The following is a 22,862-nucleotide window of genomic DNA, read 5'->3' on the forward strand; positions in this document are numbered from 1 at the left end:
GGTTGTTACTGGAATGACTGAATGAAAAAACAAAGGATGAAAAGTATCTTACAGCTGCCAAATTCTATCCCTCCTACAACACAGATGAAATTTCTTTCCCCTATCTTATTACATGACCCTCCCTTCAACTAGCACTCACTTTTCTTTACAGCCAGAAACGGTCATCAACACACCTACACATCTTGAACTCTTACCTAATTAATTTCCTTAATTTCTAAGGCCAGTTTTCTGTGGTGAACAGAAGCTGTGAGCCCCCTGCACAAGGGGAATCCTCACAGACCACTCAGGACTGAAGTGTTTGAGCACTTCCAATGACACAAAGCTCCCCAGGACAAGGCAAATCTCAACCTGAGCGAGGTCCAAGGCAAGTGGGGAAGCCCTGTTATAAACTCCTCCCAGATATCCAGATGTGGAATGGGAATAGGGAAGGAAGAAGTGATGCCTTTTGCTCTGCAGAGTGAGGTTTCCAGGGAAACAAAAGATCAAATGCATCTCACACAGTGAGAGTGAGCCTGGAGCAGTGACCCTGCTGCTGTACTAGTGAAGACTGAGTCAAATGCTTTCTGCAACTGGGGGAAATAGCTCCTAAAATATGAAATTTTTGTTAAAATACATCATGGTAAATAGATATTCCATGTCAGAATTTTCCATATGAGCAACGCACTGTGCAGAGCTCTTTAGTTATGCTTTCCAGTTAAAGTGCACTTGAAACAAATAAATATTTATTTCCATAAGGCTTAACTGGATATTCTGTAAAAACAATGCTCTGAACTACATAAAAGCTAAGGAAGATAGGGCTCTTAACAGCAGGCAATGAGAGTCACTTAAAATACTCTCCCACTTTACAGAAGTTACTTCTAAGAATTGAATGAGAAATAAATGAAGAATACAGAGCGTAGTGTGAGCTCACCTTGTCTCACAGGAACAAACTAAGAATAAGAGTTTCACAGACCATCAAAAGCATTCAGAAGCTCTATCAGAAGCACTTCATATGAAGATAAAAAAAACATTAAAGAAAAGAGAACACAGACTAGAAAAGTTGCCTTCAGTGCCTATTCAAGAGCATTTAAAATGTAAAATTCCATTGAAAATATTAGGTGGTGAAAAAGAGGAATCAACCCTGTACAATCTGTCTGTGAGTCTGGCAAAGAAAATGCACAGTTCACATGAATCCACATGTACAGACAATTTCCATGGGGGATTCCCTTGGGACCTTCACCAACAGCCCTGATTTGCTCTCAGACATGGGAAACCTCACAGCCTGCTCTGCCAATCCTCTCTAGGACTCAAAAAAATATTTGGAAGTGTGGCAGACCTGATTGCCCAAGGGTTCCTGGGGGCCTGGAGCAAGAACTGCTCCAGATTTTGGCTGCAGTGGAGACAAACACAGAGCAGAGCCTCAGGGAACATGAAACAAGATCAACCTTTGAGCACAATCCTGAACAAAAGTGGGCCAGGAATGACATTCTCTTACGAGAAATTAAACACAGCTGGTCCTCCTAATGCTCTCTTTGTTGCCTTTCCTTGCTTTTTACTTTTCTCCAATTCCATTTGGATTGCCCTCCTCTTCTTGGGTTCACAGCTTCACGAGGCAGAAAAGGAATCATCTCACACAGTAACTCAGGATTTCCCAGGGAAATCTTTCCACCATTGATACAACTTTCTAAAATACTTAATTCTGAGCACACAGAACACCCTAAAGAGATGCTCAGGAAGGCTGAAGAAAGGTAAGAAATCGCAAGGAAAAAAAAAAAAAGGAAAAAAGAGATTAACTATTTTTACTGGTTTACTGTAAGATCAACTAGTTAAAACAAATTAATTCACCTCTTGATTCGTTTGCTTTGAGAGAAAATGAGCTCCTGGTTTACCAGTGAAGCACAGAAGACCAGTCATCACCTCAAGCACAGTTACAACAGCTTGGCACAAAGAACCACACAGACAATCTGATTCACAGAACCATCTTAATAAACGGGCTTTTAGGAGGCAAAAATCAAAAAAGAAAACGGATTTACTTACACTGGATGGTGTGCAGGAGCAACTGACATCTTTAGGATCTGAAATAAAATACCACACACAGCTAATAGTGAAAACAAGCCTAAGAAAGGTCTCTTAAAACACTTTCAAATAGTGTAACTTACAATAAACTGACAGTACAGATAAGAATTGCTACTCTGGCAGTCCAGCTGGTTACAGAATTCTAGTTCTACCTGCCAAAATTTACTTCCTGAGACGGGACAGTTACATTAAAACAAGCACTTGCATCTCTGAGTCTGCAGAGGGACAGGATTCCTCTTTAATTTCTAATTTATAGTGTCAAAACCTGCTCCACCAGCTGCCTCCTGTAACTCATAGCACAGAGGATGGATGGCAGCACAGAATGCACCCTGCAGCCAGGTGAGACCTTCTGCTCAGGTACACTTAAACATTTATCAGCACAGGGAGCTAAGGACAGGACAGGGGGCTGAATTCGGAAGTGTCACTCTGGCAGGGGAGCTGGGGAGGGGTCTGGGGCACAAACCAGATGAGGAACAGCTGAGGGGGCTCAGCCTGGAGAAAAGGAAGCTCAGGGGGTGTTTTATTTCTCTCTATAACTCCCAGAACTGGAGGGGACAGCCAGGGGGTCGGGCTGTGCTCCCAGGGAACAGGGACAAGAGGAGTGGGAATGGCCTCAGGCTGCGCCAGGGGAGGCTCAGCTTGGACGGCAGCAGGAATTTCTTCACTGAAAGGGTTGTTAAAGACTGGAAGGAGCTGCCCAGGGACGTGGTAGAGTCCCCACAGAGGTGTCCAAGGGAGGCCTGGACACAGCACTCAGTGCTCTGGGCTGGGTGACAACATGGGCATGGGTCAAAGCTGGACTTGATGACCTTGGAGGGCTTTCCCAACCTCAGTGATTCTGTGATTCTGACTAGATAAGGTATTGAAGGCACACAGGCTCTTCCCATGAAGTGTTCTGGGCAGAAGCTCTTTGAGCACAGACACAGCTTGAGGAACAGGAGCTGTGTCCCACGGAAGCACTCACGTTCAATAAGGAACAGGAAACAAACAACGCCCATGACAGCCACGATGAGCCCGGGCACCACAAAGGAGAGACCCCAGCACGTGGACACCCAGTAAGCAGCAATCAAGGATCCCAAAATATTCCCCACGGAAGTGTGCGAATTCCAGACTCCCATGATCAAACCCCTCCTGCGTTAAAAAATAACAACAAAACACACAAACATTCATTATAAACATGAATCTCTGGAGAAAAGTGTGTCAAAATGGCTGTGCATCTGTGGTGTCAGTGAAATATTATCTTATGGTTCCTTAACTGATCGTTTATTTATGCTACAATCTCCACCTGGCCATTTCAAGGTACCTAAATATTAATAAAACTGTTGTAAATACTCTGTGCATGACAGAATTCATCCTGCACTTGCTGGCATTTAAGAGCACCACTAGGGCTTGCATGTTTCTGGATAGTTTCTTTGATTAAAACAAATATGCTGACGTTGTACACCACGTAGACACCAAGTTTGGTGTTTTTGGGAATAAAAATCCTCCTGCAAACATATTGCACTGATGCTTGCAGGACATGTCAGACTTGTCATGCAGAAGAAAACAAACTCTACAGGATATGTGGAGCAAATTCAGTATGTTCTGATGCCATTCTGGACTTGCTGGGTTCCAGCCAGTAGAAGATGACACCTGCACAAGCTTGGCTAAAACACACATCAGGTTCCTGTCTGCCTGGAAATCCCAGGTTAGAGCTGCTGCACACCAGCTCCATCTGAGCTAGGGTAAAGCACCAAAAATCCCAATGAAGTCATGACAGCAGGGATTTTTTCCCCTTTTTAAGTCACAGGAAAACTGCCTTGCCCTCAAGCAGGATTTTACGTGGAGCAGCCTAACTTGAACAAACCTGAATCTTTTCCACAGCCTGAAGACAAGATTTAAGTCTGCTGATGCTTCATGGAATTACAGCAGAATGAAAACAAGGAGCAGGTCACTGACATTTAAACCAGAGCCCTACTCACCAGCCCACTGTGTGGCATCCTAAAAGTAAAGGATGTTGCTTTTGCACAAAGCAAAGCCTGAATAAATGTATTTATTTTGCACAGACTCCCCAGTCCTGTTCAATGTTATATGACAGTCACCATCCTCTGCATTTCCTAATGGAAAATTAGTTGGAGGCTACATTTTTTTAACTATCCTGTGGTTTATATAAAAATCAAATACCGAATTTCAGCACATCCTTCTCTGGAACTGATTAACAATAATGCTCTACAGATACAAAGGATGGAACCACAGTAGCATTATTATATGCCACATGCAGCAAGCATTATCAGAACCAGTGGGTTTAGCATGCAGCTCTTGCAAAATGTATGGAAAATTACTGTATGGTATGAAAAAATAAACATCATGAGTGACCTCCGTGCAGGGATTAAGATAAAACCAAAACAAGCAGATGATTTAAAGAAGGTGATAAAAGAAAGGTTAAATCAACCGCCATCTGTATTTTGTCTTCTAAATTTTCAAGTTTATGAAAAAACATTACACAAAGGTATTTATTACAGTTATGCCATGACAACTGTTTTGAAACACAGATGAAAACACAGGAAATTTCACATTAAAATGGCATAATAACAGCCTTTCCTAAGAGCAGTTTTAGACTGTTTATATTTGCAAGAATTATTCTAACATCATTCTGAAATAATTCATCTGAAAAAGAGCTGCCACAGAACACTGTTTTGACACGGGGGAGACAGTTTCAAACCCATCTATAAATTAAGCAGCATAACACAGGAAGCTCCTCTCAAAATTCTAACTGCTTTGTTTCATCTCAAAAAAACCCCAAAAACCCACAGAAGCCTACGAAAGATATTTAAATTGTTAATATCACAGCCCAGAATGAACTGATCTGTACTTCCAAACCTTTGGATTATGTATCATTTACCTTCCTTTTCCAAACCAGTTGCCAATACATGTAACGACACTCGGCCAGCCAGTGGTTTGCACCAACCCATTAGCTATCTGCAAGTAAATAATAAAAACATAAATAGAAACTCCCTGTCATAAACCAGGCTCCTGCACAATTCCTGCACTGGGAAAAGGAAGTCTACACAAATGTTTTGAATTTAGAAATTTAGTTTTGGGGGCGGTTTTGGAAGTGGTTTGTTTTTTTTCTCCTGGGAATAAACAAGTTACAAAGTTTTGCAGAGGTTCTGCCCTCTACCTACATCTCTAAAATTAGTTTATGATTTAAATCACAGAATAGTGTAATTCAGTCACATGTTTACCAAAAATCACACTGCTCTGAGCTGAACAGAGAAGTAAATTCCTCACGCTCAAGCAGCAGCTTAACACTTATCTCAACTTGAGCATATGGCAAAGCGTGTTTGCAATCAAATAAAGCAGAAAAAAAGACAACTTTAGGGCAGACTGGATAACATTAAAATGCTTAACAGACATCTGTAAATAAACTGAGAAGAGGAATTTAATTTAATATATTCAGGGTGAAGTAAGAACTATTTCAGCCTCCACATTGCACAGAAGTTTAACTCATCTCAACTAAGAAGCTCTCTCTCTGCAATTGCACCGTTAACACAAATACCACAACACAAAACCTCACGTGTACAATGAGCATTTGAACATGAAACAAAAACCAACCTCACCCTACCCAACAAAAACCAACGGGGCTGGTGGTGTGGGGCCACCCTTGGAGTTACAGTCACTGACCACATCCCACAGGGCAGAGACAGCTGAAGGAGGAATTTCCTGTCCTGGAAAACACCTGATCCCAGAGGGCTGGGGCAGTGACAGATTGGTGACAAGGTGACAGAAGTGCCACCTTGCTCACTGCCCTGCAGAGGTACCAGAGGTGAGAGCGTCACTGCAACAACACAGAAAGCAGCAGTGCAAGGTGCAGACCTGTCCAGAATGGCCCCAGTGCCAACAGGACCCTGCTCCTGACCTAAATTCCATTTCAGGCCAACGGTAAAAATTCTTGTGACACCTGATCAGAGCTCTGAAAAATCTCCCACGGTGAACCTCGTTACATAAGCTGCCTGTTCCCAGCCACACCAGTGTGGGAGACCGCTCATCATTAGCAGTGTAAATGGAATTCCATTCCAGGATGTGTCACTCAGGTCTTGGCAGACTGACAGGACTAAACTCTTGTTTTAAAACTCACCCAACATTTAAGCTTGCAAAGATTTGATCACTGATTTGACACGGAGTGAAACACATTAATTTGCTTTCAAAGAGTTCTTCCACTAAAAAAAATAAACCACCCCACCACCATTTTTCAAAAATAAAGCCTGGGGGCATCCACTCTATCACTTCTGCCTGTCATCAACAAGATATTCCAGCATTTACATCCTCCCACCCAAGCACTCGTCACTGAGTGCAAGTGAAAAAACCCCAGTATTACCCTGAACAGCACCATGGGAGGAACTGTCTAAATTAACACCGTGCCTACCTGGGCCATTATGTAAAACCAGAGATTATGCACATTATAGAAATAACCCAATCCAAACATGGCAGTGAAGAGTCCACTGGCGAGCATCCCCCCTGCCAGATAGTAGCGGATGGGCAGCCGCTCTCCGATGAGTCCACTTGGGATAGCAGAGGAAATAGAGAGAAAAAGCCATCATTACAAATGAGATCACACCCCAAAAGCCTTCACAAATGAAGAGTATTTTGTGTTGTTTAATTCTGCTTGAGGACAAACTCTACTGGTAACTGCTGGTTGCCTTCGCAGCGGCGAAAGAGCAATTTTTTGCATTTGACAGGGGGGAAAAAAAAAAACCCGACACAACACTTCAAGTTCATTAATTGCTAAGTTCTGACAGCTGCACAACCATCTTTCAGGGAGATACTCATCTGGAGCACATTCAAAGTCATTTACTTACAGAGTCATTTTCCAAATTACGTGTCTCCAGCCATCTGAAGTGAGACTTGTCTCCCCTGCTAACAATTCATGAAGGTTCTGGCTTTAGTCAATAAAAAGAAGCATCTCCAAACAGCAGCTAAGATTCCACACTTTAAGATGGGTTTGGTATTACTTTCACGAGGTGTCTGCTCCCACTCTTTGACTAAAGAAAGCCAGGACAATCATTTGAATCCAATCAGTGCAATTTGGAGACTGATTGGAGATTGACTGACTGCTAGATTTACATTCTAGATGAAAAAAAGACAGGTTAGACTTCACTCTGGAAAATATTCCCGCACAAGGCAGTCAAGAGTGGTGCAGGTAAAAAGCTTTCTGTGTATCAGAGATTGATACCACTGGGGCTCAGAATCATGTCGGGTTTTTTTCCCCCCTCAGCAATCAATTTCTCACTCTCCATCAGAAACTCTGCAGTAGGAAAGCACAATATCACAGAAGTCCCTCAGCTTCATAAATGAACAGTAAAGAGAGCGGGGTTTTACCTTAAATACATTCCAACTGCATATGCACACAAAAATGAGTAATCCAGCGCTCCCAGTAGCTGTTTGTAGTTGCTCTTATCTAAAAATAATTTTCAAAACAAGTGATCACTTTAAATGTACTGATTACTTCCCAACCATTTTTATATATAACAAGAAAAATGTCAGTGAATGTGTACTGACATTCAATTTTCAACAGGCACATTTAGACTCCAGCAAACATTTTGCCAGTGTTTTATTTAACAAAAAAAAAATACCCTTCTGCCTTTAACATACTAGGAAAATATTGGCAGGCCCATCCTAAACTCTACCTTATTTAAAACAGCATTTTGGAAGAGAAGAAACATCAGTTATTAGCAAGGTGCCCTTCTCTTATAAGGCCTTAGGCAAAAGAAAATACAAAATCCAATTTAACAGACTTGATTAAAAGCGGTAAAATTAGTTGCAAAAGCATGAGGTCCTAACAGTCAAAAAATCCATCATCATAGAGGTTTTTAAACAATCAGCTTAGTATGGTTTGTTTTTTTTTTTAATGGGTAAAGCCCTTTGCACTTCATTTTCCAACTATTCACAAAGCACAGAGGAGCTCTGCTGAAAACAACCCTGCAGCTCTGCCCTGAAGAGCAAACAACCATAATCACACCAAAATGGGAACTGCAGACAGGATGGAGGGAGCAAAGGGGCTCCACCCTGATGGAATCACCAACTCCCAAAGGACCTGAGCTCATACCTAGACAAATTCTGTATTTATTCGCAAGAAATTGCCACAATTGGCACTGGCTTTGAGCATAAAGTCACAGGTATGAAAGCAAATTCCTCCCTTCAGTGTCACTCGCAGCTTTGCCAGAAAAACACCTGAAAGAACAAGTCTAGAGTGCCTTTCCAAAGGGGCAGCTTGGCAATAATATCCACAGAAAAAGGGGGACATCTGGGCTGAAAAGCCAATCAATATTTCAGATAAATAAACTCAACCCCCCCTTGCTCAAGGGACAAGAAACACTCCCCAGGTTTAAGTGCATCCCACCAGGGGGGTTGAATTTTTTCAGGAGACCCTGCAGCAAGAGTTAATACACTGGATTTTGTCCACAGAAACCCCAGAGCTCAGATCTTTAATTATCTTTGAAGAGAGCAGGACTTTTTTTTTTAATTGCTAATTAAAAACTAATTAGAATGTATGGCTACACAGACTGGGGTGGACTGGCACGTTGACAGAATGGACTAATCTGTTTCACTGATGTTTCTGGTAGCAATAAAAGTGTCAAGGAATGATTCAAAGTCTCATTTGAAGTCAAGTACTATTAATTTAAAATTTAATTGTTCAGTAGGCAAATATTTCTTTTCTATTCAAGTGAAAGGCCAGGTTCATAAACTATCCAGTAACTTGTCAATCTCTCCTGCAATAAAGTCTCCCCTTTTTCTTCATTAAACTGGAGAGAAAAATATTCCTTCAGGCAGATAAGGACTCTGCAAAGTTCCAATTTAGATAAGCACCACGTAATTTCACTTAAAAGATCACTTGAATTAAACAAGCAGAAAATTATAATGGTTGGTTTTATTCTTCACCCTTTTTTTTCCTAAACAGACATGCTAAAGACAAAACCCATTTTTTGACGGAAAACATCTCTTAAGCTATTAAGAAGTAAAATAACATCACTCATTTAAGTGACTTTAAGCAGCAAAAAATCATAAGGTAAATCACAACTTCACTTCCTGTGGAGAAATCAGTGAGGACATGGAAAAAAAAACCACCCCTTCCATGCACATGTAAAGAAATAGCTAGAAGCAAATAATCTAATTATGAACATCAGCTCATTATTAGGAAAGAAAAATACTAAACCAAAAAAAACCCCAAGCCTTACCAAAAGGCTCCCATCCACATTGAGAGGCATTAAATGGCTTTTTGACAGGCTGGATCTGGGCAGCATGTTCTTCAGCTTGACTCGCACAATGCTTATGCAGCTCTCCCTGAAACAGAAAGGACATTTGACAGTGGAAAATTCACTTGAAAATTTGAGACTGGTAACTCTCCTACAGCAAGAAACTGAACAATTCTAGTTTTATACGTACCTGTGTCAAAACTACCCAAATCAGTAGAATTGTTGGCCCTTATTAATTGCTTGGTATTTCGCTGGGTGAAGCCATCATTACATGAGAGTAATTACATGGTTAGAAAAAACATTCTACAGTGAACTGGTGCTCCTGACAGTGAAAATCTTTGGAATTCTGCAGTAACCATCAAGTACTTTGACTCATCAGCTCTATAAAACGCAGCACTTGCACAAACCAGGGGATTTGGTTTGTGTCTGGCAAGTTATAAACCCTGAAGATTAAAGTAACAAACTTAGAGAATTTGTGTCATCAGCCTCACTGTAACAGTCACAAGGGCACAGACAACGATGACTATGATGCTCAACAGCACTGGGAACACTCCTGGAAATGCCAGTGGAATGCTCAACTCATCACTTATGAGCAACTTTTCTCAACCATCAGAATGCAAACCTCTCAGATATCTCTAATGAGATTAATTCACATTAATTAAGTGTAGGCATAGCTGTTTCCTGCCCAAAACCCAGACTTACACGCAACATTCTAGGTGTGGTCTCACTAAAGTTTATCAAGCAAATATCACTGTGTGCCAGCTTTATCAGTCTTTCATCTTGAAGGCATTTCAAGTTAAAATTTAACCTTGACTTTCACAACAGGAAATATTGAAGAAGACAACGACATCCGTGTCTGAGAGGAGCAGGAGGATGTTTAAACAAGGACACCACCTCTCTTACCTTCACTATACTGATAGGTTTCCTTGAGAGATGGAAGCTGGCATACAGCAGGAAAGTGAGAGAGAAAATGAAAGCTCTATACCTACGACAGAAAAGAAAAATTACATATTATTTTATTTAGATTTTCTTTTAGCACCAAGTTACACAAAAACATTATGCAAGTCACTGATAATATTGGAATAGTGGAAGACAACTTTTTTGTGCTCTCCAGCAGCCTGAGGAACCACCCTCCCAGTCGTGCTGCTTCCCACCTGCTCTGATGTGACCTTGGGAGGGAGCCTGGTGGCACAGGGAACAGGCAGGACAATGTGACAGCGCCCTGAGCCCACAGAGCTGACCTGCCTGGTGTGCAACCCTCCTTTGGGGAGCATTAAATACCAGCTCAAAATTATTAAAGATCAGCCCAACACACTGATAGTCAGGTTCCACACCTCCCTGTTGGGTTTTGTGGTATTGCTAGGACGTAAGTGATGGCTCTCTTATTTGTCAGTTTGGAAAATTCCTTCTTTTCTTACTGCTTTTAGGATTTTACTTCACTTTTGCCTTCCTCTAACAGTAGAAATCAGTCATTTCCAGAGATGGACAGTGACACTGGAGCACATGAACAGAATTGAGCAGCTTTGGGATTGGAATTCTCCTTTGTGTCTCACTGGGATATCTGGGTCTTCCTCTACAGTTCAGCTGAATTAAAAGGGCACCTTAATTTCACTGTCACTGCAAGCATTAAACAAAGATAATAATCTGATCTATTCTATTCCTTATCTGAATTTTCAGTTGTTTAAGGAGAGCATTTTGTGGATTTGTGCTTTTAAAAGTACCCAAAGTGTGTCTACTGGCTCCTTCTAGCCTTGGTATTAAAATTAACATCTGTAAATCTAAGTACATATATCCATAGAAATATCTGATATCACACGGCCTGATTTTTAATTAACCAATCCTTGATTTTTAATTAACCTCTTTCAATAATTTTTTGCCTTATGAACTTTTACATGACCAGGGTCTTGTTTTATAATTCTGGCATATTCACAGGAAAAAGAGTCATCCCACAAACAGTTATTCACCCTCATGACTGAAAACATTCTCACAAGGGATGAAACTGAAATGACTTTGTTCCTGCTGCTCAACAAGGGAAAATGTCATAAAATGGCTCAGATGGAAAGTGCTTGGTCTTTCCTATGTTATTTTTTTGTTATTCACAATTGACTCAGTATTCTATCTCAGGAAGCACATGAACCGACGCTATAAAACTTTCAGGATTAGTTCTCCTAAAGCAAGGAGGATTTTATTTTTGTTGTTGTTGTTTTTCTGGGGGGCTTTATCTTTTTTAATATTGCAGTAGCAAGAACTAAAACTGTAATTGTACAAGTCTGTATCACCCATCAAATTATTAGGGAGAAAATACACTTCTGGCTAAGAAAAGAAAGCTAATCTTGAGCACTCTTCCCACCTAGGATCTTGAAAATGCAATTTATTCTTTCAAATACAAAGCTTGCACAGAAAAGGACAAAAGGCTTTATTCTCTAGCATGCTTGATTAGCAAGGGTTTGTCTGGGTTTCACAGCAAAGCATCTCACTTTTTAAATGTCAGCAATATTTACTTATTAAACAACTGGCTGTATGTTCTTCCTGTATGTATTAAGCAACGAAAAAGCAAAAATTCTAAGCAAGGCAACAGATACAAACTCACGCTGGCCACAGCAAGGATCACCAGCAACAATTCAAGACTTACCACTGATCTCTTGAGAATGAAGTGATGAAACGAATCCCAGGAGGAAGCTGAGCCATCTACACTCCAGCTGGTACCCAGATCTCAGGTGACACAATTATGTACGTGTGACAGCGTTATTTGTTCTTCTGGAAAGGGAATAAAAATCCCCCAAAGCCTTTGGATCCCACAAATGTGGAATATCTGCTTCTGGGCTGATCTCCCTGCAGGTTTGGTTTTTTTTTTCCTTCTACCTTCAGTCACGACGTGGCAAATTCTTCACTCTGCCTTTGTTTACTGCTGTTCTTCAAATAAGAGAAGCTGGTAAGTAAATAGTCTGGTGGAGTTATTGGGATATTTTCTAATCGTAACATTTGAATCAGCTATTATCCATTTCAGAGGCAAGTAATTGACATCATTGATGTTCACATTAAAAATGCGGTGGAGAATTTTAAGCCTATATAAATATCAGCCTTCTCTGATTGTTATAATTTATAATTTATTTTGAGAGCTCGGCATGGTACAAAGCAGTGGAGACACAAAGGAAAGATGCACTCAGAACTTGACCCAAAGCCAGCTTACATCAAAACACTCAGCTTTTGTTCCAGACTGCCTACAAATAGGCAACTCCCCAGTTCACAAAGATCTGTTTGAGCACATCAGAAACGTTCATGAGCTTGCAATTTGTTCAAAAATGCCTGTAGTGTTTCCAGCCTGGAGTGAGAGACTCCTCCAGCTTGAGAGTGGGTGCTGCTAAACAATGCTGCCAGCGAGGCTTGACCAGCACTCTCTCTTCCACCCCACTTCCCTGAGCCACTATCAGTGCTGCACAAAGCTCCACATCGTCAGAAAGCCTTGGGAAAGGAAAAACCAAGTTATTTCACCACTTGAGCTCCCTACACCAGCACAAGGGAGAAGGCAGGATCACCTGTTTCCTCGGTATACAGGGAAGAGCAAGAGTCTGGCAGTTTGGTTTAAACTTTTCACAAAGTCCCTCCTGTTTGTTCCAACATGGGTTGAAGCCCCTTCTCAATAAAAACCTCCACAATGTATTGCAGGTACTGCAACAGGAACTGGCTGCACTGTTACCTGGCAGCTCCTCAGGCACCTGCTGATTCAGGCAAAAGGTGTGACCATAACTCACCAGCAAACCCAGCCACCCCAGCAGGATGCCAGGGGACACTCCAGGGTCTGCAACGACCCCACAACCCTCCTGGCAGCCCTGTTTGATGCTGCACAAGCCACTGCCATACTCCTGATGGGAAGCTGGTAGGATTTAGGATGAGCTCACCTGGTAAACGACAGGAGGTGAGACAAAGCAAGAAAGCACAGCTGCCAAACGCACGGTTGGTGTTCACCTGAGAATTTTAGGAGCTGCCACAGGGCAGGCAAAGGTGTGAGACTCTCCTCTTGTCTTCACTGCCCCATCTTACTACAGAAATCAAAGCTGCTGGTCCTCAGCCAGGTCAGTGACCACAAACAGGATCTGCCGTGTCCAAGCTGCCAACTTGACAGCCTCACCACCTCAACAGCTTTCTCCCCAGGAACAGAGGAACACTACCCTCTCCATACATAATTGAGTATCTCACCAAAAGATCGAGGCTCTGCTCCTTTACACTAGCACATTTTTGTCATACCTCTATTTTTTCTACAGCATCCTGGTTCAGCTTGCCACCTCCCTACCCTAAAAGTGAATTGACTTGCTAATCTCGTTTGTCATGTTCCACCCCCTCCCTGGCCCTGAACCAGATTGTGCAATTAATCAAACCCCATAATCATTCCCACCCAACACGAGCTTCCTACCTCCTCTCTGAGGTTGCAGAGGTTAAAAAAAGTGCAACCTTACCCCCTCCTCCCCTCTCCCTACTCCAGATAAAGAACCCTGCCTCCCTTGTGTCAGACTTTGTCTTCCTACAGCCATGGTTCAGCCTGCTCCATCAGAAATCCTGCCCTGAAATGCATCTGATCCGACAGAGAATATTAACTCATTCTGTGGCCACAAAACTGCCACGTTGGATGAATCCAAGGCAGCAGGAAGATAAAGATGAGGACTAAAAGCTGGGATTGCCCCTAACAGCCACAGCTAGCTGGTTAGGTCAGATTTCAAAATTCCAATTTCAAAACAACTATTTCTCATCAATAATCTGTGTTTGGTTGAAATGAGCTGCAGATAGCTCCAAGTGGGAGAAAAAAGGTAAGAAGAAAAAGAGGTTGGCACAAGCAGCTCACAGCAGGAGTGAATTTTTCCTCTAGCAGTAACAGATTGATTTCAGGGTCATCCCAAACCCCATTTCTCCTCTCTCCAAACACCAACATTATTTCACCAACCACACCAAGTGAGGTGGCAGAAATGCCAAGTGGGAAAAAAAACCTGAGAAGCCATCAAAGAATAACACTGGAGGTCAAACACCTCCTTAAATGGTTCTCTTAAAATATAATAGGACAGGGCAATTATCATTATAGCAAAGCGATTGTTTAGCAGGTTACTATTTAACAGCTCTAGCACAAGCAGGAAAAGACTTCACACATCTTACAAAAGGTTTCAGTGCTCAGTGGTCACGCCAGGTTGCACATCTGTGCACCTGCTGCACAGACGGTACTCACACCACGTCCCAGCAGTGTATCCTGAGGATAAATCCCATCACAAGGATCCCAGTCATTTCCCAGCAAACATAACTGGACTATCAGCAGCACAGACAGAACTGCAGCCTAACTCTGTTTGACAGGGGGTTATTTCATTTTATGTACTGCAGGCAGAAACACCTGAGTTCTCATTTACTTGTCAACAACTTGTTCCTGTCTCCACATATCTGTAAGTTCCTCTGACATTCATGTGCAATTTAATAAACATAAAAATATTCTCTGAATGATGCCTTCACTTTCAGCTTTCATATTTTCCAGATTCTGTACCGCATTAGTATATAACTCTGAACTTCATATAAAGCGTTAGCAGTTTAGTCAGACAGAATAATCCTTTTCCAGCCCCAGAACCAAGGACACCATTGCAGCTTCAGACCCAAAAAGCATAAACAGCAAATTGAGGAGAGCAATCTGGGAGGATGGGACTTCATAACCTGAAGCTGAAATAGGACAATTGACCCCAATACGTAAATGAACCAAAACTTATATAAGTGTGAAAACTCATGACCCATTGTCCATCTTGGGTGTAGCCTCGGCCAGGCTCCTGTACTGCCCAAGGTGCATCCTTTGAAGGCCTTTTTAATAAATATCTACTTTATTCCTTTAACACTGTCTAGCCCCTGTTCTAGGCAGCCTCTCAAGGCATCAAACCTAAGCAAAGAAATTTGTGGCAATAAAACTTGTGATAACATTTTGTTTAGATCACATTTTACTGTAGTGTAAAGCAGATTTTAAAAACCAAGCTATAATTCAGAAATCACACTAACAGGCTACAACACATAACCAGCAGTTTACCCATACAATTTTTAATATTTCAGTTTTATTGATGAAGCCCAAGGACAGTGCCCCACTCAATCACTCAAACTTGTTTTACATTCTTTCATTTCCAGTAACTATTTCTGCCAATAGCGAAACCAACCCTCCACTTCCTCCTTGCTGTACTGCAGCGTACAAAGCGATATTCCCGTATTTACTCTGAAACCATATTTACCTTTCAAACTCGGTATTGCTCCTTCGCTGCAGTGGCTGAAGCATACCTTCTTCTCTATATTTCAGGAAGAGAGTCGCCGGTGAGCGGCTTTTTCCTCCTGCAAACACGGCAAACCCTGGATCAGCTGCGCTGGAGAGGCAGAGGGAAGGTCCCGCCCGGGCACAGCGCAGCTCCCCTGGGGCTGAGATTAATTCAGAGTCTGCAGACACCCGGTAACCAAACCCTCCCCGGGGTGTCCTCAAGGGCTCCAAACGCCTTCGCACACACGCGGATCAAAATGCACATTGTGCTTAACACCCGGCAGCTCTGCACCTGAGCCAGAACCTGCCAAATCCATCACTCTGGGGCCTTAAATAGCCGCGTTCCTTCTATTTAATACATGGGGGGGGGAAGGGTTCACCGCGGCTTAGCCACAGAGGAGCACAGCCCCTGTGAGGAGCTGGCGCCCTGGGACGGGCAGGACCGGCCAGGGCGGCTCCGGCCATCCCAAAGGTCAAGGGCAGCGGGAGCTCAGCCCAGCCGGGGAAGGGGCAGGCACCGCCTTCCCCCGGGACCCACAGGCAGGGCAGGGCCGGGCTCTGTCTCGGATCCCACCGGCAGCCCCGCGTCCCCGGGGCACCAACCTGCGGTGCCACCCCCGAAACAGCGGAGCGCCTTCCAAAGGGCCAGCAGGATGGGGGCTCCTGACAGCGCCCGCCCGTGGAAAAATAAACGGGACAAAAGGAGACAAAAGGTGGCGGAGCGCCGCTGGCCGGCAGGGTGACAGAACACCCCACCCCGCGGTCACCGCTCCCCGGCAGCTCCGGGCAGCCCGGCCCGGCCCGGCCCGGCCGCCGCTCCCGAGCGGCCCCGCGGCCGAGGAGCCGCCCCCGCTCCGCCCCCGCCGCGGGCTCGGCAGGTGCGCGGCCCCCGCCCGCACAGCCTACCCTGGGCTGCTGCTCCCGGCGCCGCCGCTGCTGCTGCTTCCTTCTTCCTCCTCCTCCTCCTCCTGCCAGCCTGCCGAGCCGAGCCGGGCCGGGCCGGGCCGGGCGCGGCTGCGGATCGCCGCCCGCCGCCGGAGCTGCGCGGCGGGACCCGGCGGCCTCGGCCCCTCCCCGCCGCGGAGGAGGAGCCTGCGGAGGGAACCCTTTGCTTCAGGGAGGGCAGTGCCAGCCGGCCAGGGAGGTGATCCTGCTCTTCTGTTTGGAACAGGTGAGGCTCCTCTGGGGTGCTGTGTCCAGGCCTGGGCTCCTCAGGACAAGAGAGATGTGGTGCTCCTGTAGCAGAGGCTGCGAAGGTAAAGGGACTGGAGCGAGCATCTCTATGATGATGAAAGGCTGTGGGAGCTGGGGCTGTTCAACCTCGAAAATGAAGGGACTGGAGCATCTCTGTGATGATGAAAGGCTGTGGGAGCTGGGGCTGTTCAACCTTGAGAGGAGGCAGCTGAGAGGAAGCCTCATTAATGTGTATAAATATTTAAAGAAGCGTGCCAAGAGGATGGATCCAGCATCCTGGATGCTCAGCAACAGGACAAGAGGAATGGGCAGGATCTGATGCCCAGGAATTTCCACCTGAACAGTGACTGAGCACTGGGACAGATTGTCCAGAGAGGGTGCGGAGTCTCCCTTAGTGGAGATATTCCAGAACCATCTGGGGACACAATCCTGTGCCGTGTCCACCAGGGAGGTTGGAGCTGTGACTTACTGTGCTCCCTTCCAGCCTGACCATTCTGTGATTGTGAACGGCTTCCCCTGGCCTCTAGCAGGACCCCAGCTCACCCTGTCCTGCCAGAGAGGGAAAAGATGCTCCCTTGTACCTGCTGTCCCCATCTGTCACCCAGCAGCCTCTTCCACCCCAGGTGCTCCAGAGTGGTGGCCTGACCCCTCTGCACTGCCCAGCACTGCCAGAGGGATCCCCAGGCAGGCAGCCCCCAGCCCGTGGACAGGTGTTTCCCTGCAGCACTGTCAGGCGTACATGCAGGTATTTCTGGTGCCAAATGTTCACAGATCACACAGCAGATCATCTGAAAGCTGACGGCTTCATTAGAGTATAAAGAATGCATTTATTTGAGTTGTCTCCTGGTTTCCTGATCCTGCAGTGTTTCAGAAACCACGTATCAAAGGTCAGTTTATTTATATAAATACACACTTCCTGCGGCAGGTGTATTTCTTCATCATGACCACTTCACCAGAACAAAAATCCCTGTGCTATTTCGTTCATCTGAGACTGAATAGCTGCTAAAGTTACCTCATGCAGGTTTATCTGTGTAAGTCTCCCTTGTAGAGCACCACATGCCTGACGAGCAACCCCCTTAAGGCACTCACCTATGCTGTTCTCGTTTCCCTCTTATCCTGCACTGCTTGTGCTGGGAATACCAATGAAAGAAACTCTGACTCCAGTGTGATGTTCCTTAGGCCCCACGTCAAACACTTAGACACATGCTCAGCTTTGCTCCATGATCCCAGGGCATCTTTCCTTCACCTTTTATCAGGCAGTAAAGGAACCTTTCACCCTTATTTCCACATTTGCAGAATCAGGGTCTCTGAGTTGCATCTGAACCATCGTAAATGCAGGTGGGTGCTGTAAAATCTGCTGCTTTAAAGCCCATTGGTGGCAGATGTTGATTCCCTTTCTTGCTGAGATTTGTAAGTAGTGAATCAGAGATTTAAAAAAAAAAAAAAAAAAAAATCTCCAAATGCTACAAATGTCATACTTGGAAAGTTAATGCACTGCTCTTGATTATCACCAGTCTTACCTTCTGAGGAGATGAGTTGCATGAATCATGTGGCTGCACTTTTGCACCAGCACCAGAAGGAACCCTGTCTATTCAGACTGGTGCACAGACACACACACAAGAAAAAAGATGTCTTTTTACGGCAGAAAAGGTCAGACCCATCACAGTGCATCTGTATACACAGTTAGCCACCCCAAATTATCACAACCACTATTCATCATCATGTAAAATCCTAATTTTTTAAAAAATTGCTGTTGTCTTGGCCCTTTTAAAGTTCCTTAGAGGATTTAACCTTGCTTGGGTATTTTACTATTCTGTTACAAGCAGCTTGCAAAAAAAGCATGAGCCAAACAGCCCCAGAAAATGCTGATATTTTCATACTTAAAGTAGAAACTGCATCTCCCATTCAAATGAATGTTTCCTGTAATCCATTCCCCTGGCATCACTGAAACCTGCTGGCTGCCACACTTGGCACAGCTGCTGTCTCTGCTATGCCAGTGTGGGTCACCAGCAGCTACAATTGCCAGAAGCCATCAAATAAGTAGGAATACAGGGAAAGGCAGCAGGAGGAGCTTGTGCTGCTGGTTGCACAACAGCCTGCTGGTGTGGAGCATCACAGAGGGGCCAGAGGTCGGGCAGAGATAAAAGGAGATCTGCATGGTTAAAAAAACAGAACACACACACACAAGGTTTAAAATAACGTGTGTAATCTAGAGCCTCACAGGAAAACAAACAGAAATCACGCTTTGCCAGCTGCTTCCCAGAAGGAAACACAAATTAAGGGTTTGGTCCAGGAAATTGTTGTGTTGGGTAGAATGCGTGGCAGCGGTTTGGCTTTTTAAGCCCCTGGCAATGTTCATACCAGAGGTAATAGAAAAGGATGAGTTCCTGTCTGCAAAAGCAGACAGAAGTAAAGATGTATGAGTTGGCAGATGCTTTCATTTGCTTATGGTGGTGCTTCTCTCAGAAGAGATAATCTAATTTCCTGGTTAACAGTTAAATTTTACTTTCACAAGTGATGCTCTTAACTCCTCAAGCCCAGACAAAGCAAAACACTTTGAAGTCAGTGGATGTCAGTGTCGTCTTTCCTTCACTGAACAGGTGATGCTGGCTGAGCAGAGGTCTGGATGCCAACTATTGCATCCCTTAGTTGATTAAAATATTTTCTTTCCAGTAAATTGCATAAAAAATATCTTTTATGATTCATAATTGCACAGATGGAAAAGACTAATCTCTTTGGCCACCTAGTGATCACTTTGTCTTAGGGGAACAAGAAAATTCATTACTTATTTACATAATAATGGCTTGTTAAACAGTATTTGACTATCTAAAAATCAGTATTTACTTAGATTTTATTCCCAACAAGTAGCAGGATTCTGAGGACTGATATAATCACTGGTTTTGGTTGTCTTTATTCTTTTTACATGCTTTGTTTTCCCAACAGAGCATCTGGAATATTGTATAAGCAATTGACATCAGCACTGGGTGCAATCCAGATATAACCTGCCATCAAGCTTTGGCAGAAAAATCCAAAAATATCCAAAGGAGCCATAAAAAGAGAGGCTTTGAAGGCTGTGCCTGGATGTTTGGGAGTAGATGGGCACTTGGAGGGGCTGGGAGCTATCGAGCTGAGTTAGCACATTATGTCCTGCCTGTTGAGAAATTTTAGTGCTGGCTCAGCTCCACACTAACATGACGACAGAATTTCCACACTGGTACTTTCATTGCATGTGTCTTGCGAGAAATCCAGTGGGAATTACCAGCTGGTAGCTTTAGGAAAAGACACCAGCAGACAAGACCACCGGGCCAGCATGGGCTTTTCCCCAGGCAGAGCAGGGCAGTACCTGGGTACTAAAGATGACTTCTGAAGAAAACAGCCTGTAACATGTGGAACATGGACAGGGAGGGGCAGTAAAACTGTATAAAGATGCCTACATAAAGATGGATATTGGTCGGTCTGGAGGGGACAATTAGAAATAACAGCATTTATTTGAAGCCTGTGAATTGTCTATTGGGCTCTACCTGCTCTGACTCTTCCAAAGGCTTTCCAGGGGGCTGGGGAGGGGGATGGCTAAACCACCTCATGCTGTCTAAGGAATGATCTGTTCAAAAGTGGCTGTAGCAGCAGTGTTCTTCTTTGGGGATCTGCTGAAGGGAGCCCTGGGCAGAGCTGCTGCACGTGTCTTGTGCTCTTGGGATCGGTGGCTCCTATAGCAGGGATGGAGGTTCCCTGGAGTAGCTCTCACACCTTCAGCCACCTGCTCACAGAAAAATGAACAAGAATGTTCTGAGAATGCAGAATTTACCAAAAAAACAACCAAAGCCAAAACAAAACCAAGTTGTATTATTAGAGATGGCATCTGAAACATCATGTAGACCATTGTCCATTACAAAATGCAATTCTATTTTGAGGAACTTATCTTGAAGACTTTAATTCTGCTTCCTGCAGGAAATGGGATAGTTTTTCTTGCTATTTTGCCCTTATTTCTACTCTTAAATTTCCTGGAGAACCATGTGGAAGTGCAAGATACGGCTACAGAAACAATTACTGAGGAGTAAACAGAGTGAATTAGGCAGGTAGGCTGCTGGCAGATTTCCTTTCTCCTTGCTTTCAGACTTGATCACTAAAGGATGAGGCACTGAGGCATATTGTAGCAGAAATCAAATACTAGAACCATGGTAAAATAGAAAGCAGACCAGAACAGAGCTTACACTAAAGCAATTGCCTTGCAAGTCATGAATAAAAAGAGGAAGTACAAAGCTGACAGGAATGAGGAGACAGCAAATTAGTCCCATCTACCTCAATCATTTCATTATTGACTATTGAATTAATTCTGAATTACCAGATTAGGACTTCAGGGGGTATAGACAAAAAGATTGGGCTGCTTGAGCTTTATGTCATTACAAATTCTTCCTGAATAAAGAAGTTTAGGTTTGGGGTTTTATTTAACAAAAAAAATCAAACCAAAAACACCTCCAGAGTAAAATAAAGAAAATTGTAATATTGGTGGTCCCTTATTCTTATACTGACCATAAGATTTTTTTATCTCATGAATGCCTACTGCTTTCTTGGTATCACTAGTAATATTGACAGTCATCAAAGTCTTGAGAAAAGACTTCAGGAACAATTTCCTAAATGGAACCAAAGTGACCTCTGTATGTCCCCACTGCACTTTAGTGGAAAGGGAGACCCCTTAGGTAAGAGGAAAAACCTGACAATTTTCCCAGATGTCTGAAGAATGGAATGCCGTCTGTACTTCAAATTGAGCAGTGAGGTCAGAGAAATGGGAGACAGGATATAAATACAGCAGAAGACTTTCTCTTGGATAATCTGCAGGAGGGAAATGAAAGGTCATATTTAGCCAAGAGACCAAAAAAGCATTATCTGTATTTCAAGAATGGCTTTCACGCAAACTTGGGTTTTTGAATCGTCCTGCCTTCAGGATATGCAATGTTAATTGTACTTGGAGGAGGCAGTTGTAAACTGAGTGGCTTAGAAAGGTCGTTTGCTTGTTCTTCTGACTTAGTTATAAGCACAAAAAGAGGCTGTCTTTACTTGGCATGGACACAGAGTAGGCAGATTTCATTTTACTAGTAAAGAGCCTAAAAAGAGCTGTATGGAAAGAAGTTCAAATTTTGCAAAGGTTTTTGACATTTCAGAATCTTGCTTAATTCTCAGTTGGATTAAAAAAAAACCCCAGTATATGGAAGTTAGTGACAGTAAATTCCACTTTGTTCACTGTTCGTTCCCATAATCTCAGAAAATATTGAAAGTGTGCCTGATGATATTGCAGAATATTAAAAAGACCTGAACTGTATATTCCCAAAAAAAACTCCCCTTAGGATAATATTTCAATTCCCTAATCCCACATTTTTCCTCCAGAAAGGCTGTTGAAAACAATCTGGTTTATATTTAAGTGTCAGGAAGAACAGATCTGATTTCATTTTTTTCCTGGCAGCTCCTGTTTACACTTTGCTAATGTCTGTTACCAGCCATGCATTACGCTTTTATAAGGAGAAAGATAGAAATTACAATCTTCTGAGAGAGAAAAAAATTGTATTTCTTTGCAGATTACTGTTCTTTAAAGCCTTTTCAAAAGACAATCCAGCCCAGGTCTGCCCTATCAAAAGCAATGAAGGATCACCTGCATCTCCAATTGAGCCCAGAGCAAAATTCAGACTGACTTGAGTGCCAACTTGAGTCACCAACTCTGTCAGGAATGATTGAGTGATGTGAGAAGTGAGGAAACCAACCTGCGAGTCAGGCAAATTATCTCCACTCGTCCTGTTAATTCTGATGGCAGAAGGTGAAAATGCATCTCCCTAGAGCCACGCTGCTGGCAGGGTGGAGAAAAGCTGGCTCACCAAGGCACTGCCCCTGGAGGAAGGATGCGTGGAAGGACAGGGGCAGAGATCAGCGAGCTCCTGGAGGGCAGGAATTCCAAAGTGCGCTGAGTGGGAATTAAGCAGCATGCTGCCTTTACCTCATCAGAGGCCGTGTGTGCACCCTGCTGTATTTTTATCACCCCTTTGAAGCAAGACACATTGAAACGTAGAGGTCAACAAATAGTCCTGTAGTTTCTAATGTTCATTGTGCAATGTGTGTTTTCAGAGCTTGGTCAC

General features: G+C 43.6%; 1 protein-coding gene across 6 annotated transcripts in view; it reads right to left on the bottom strand.

Annotated features, from left to right (window-relative positions):
- Window positions 1-16,580, bottom strand: part of SLC37A1 (solute carrier family 37 member 1) — a 35,576-nt gene extending 18,996 nt beyond the window's left edge. The window contains exons 1-11 of one of the 6 annotated variants that reach the window (XM_058419223.1): window positions 16,150-16,307; window positions 15,527-15,623; window positions 12,150-12,195; window positions 11,920-12,073; window positions 10,191-10,272; window positions 9,270-9,375; window positions 7,414-7,492; window positions 6,461-6,596; window positions 4,937-5,013; window positions 3,020-3,186; window positions 2,017-2,054 (exon numbers count right to left, since the gene is read on the bottom strand). In XM_058419223.1, coding sequence (XP_058275206.1) covers window positions 2,017-2,054; window positions 3,020-3,186; window positions 4,937-5,013; window positions 6,461-6,596; window positions 7,414-7,492; window positions 9,270-9,375; window positions 10,191-10,272; window positions 11,920-11,975 — 741 coding nt within the window. In that variant the 5' untranslated portion in view covers window positions 11,976-12,073; window positions 12,150-12,195; window positions 15,527-15,623; window positions 16,150-16,307. Of the gene's footprint in view, window positions 1-2,016; window positions 2,055-3,019; window positions 3,187-4,936; window positions 5,014-6,460; window positions 6,597-7,413; window positions 7,493-9,269; window positions 9,376-10,190; window positions 10,273-11,919; window positions 12,201-15,526; window positions 15,624-16,149; window positions 16,324-16,452 lie in introns of those variants that run through there. The other 5 variants (XM_040056224.2, XM_040056221.2, XM_040056222.2 and 2 more) reach the window with 5 other exon arrangements.
- Between the last annotated feature and the right edge of the window lie 6,282 nt (window positions 16,581-22,862).

This window comes from Hirundo rustica, chromosome 2 (genome assembly GCF_015227805.2).
Source record: "Hirundo rustica isolate bHirRus1 chromosome 2, bHirRus1.pri.v3, whole genome shotgun sequence".
Lineage (NCBI taxonomy): Eukaryota > Metazoa > Chordata > Aves > Passeriformes > Hirundinidae > Hirundo > Hirundo rustica.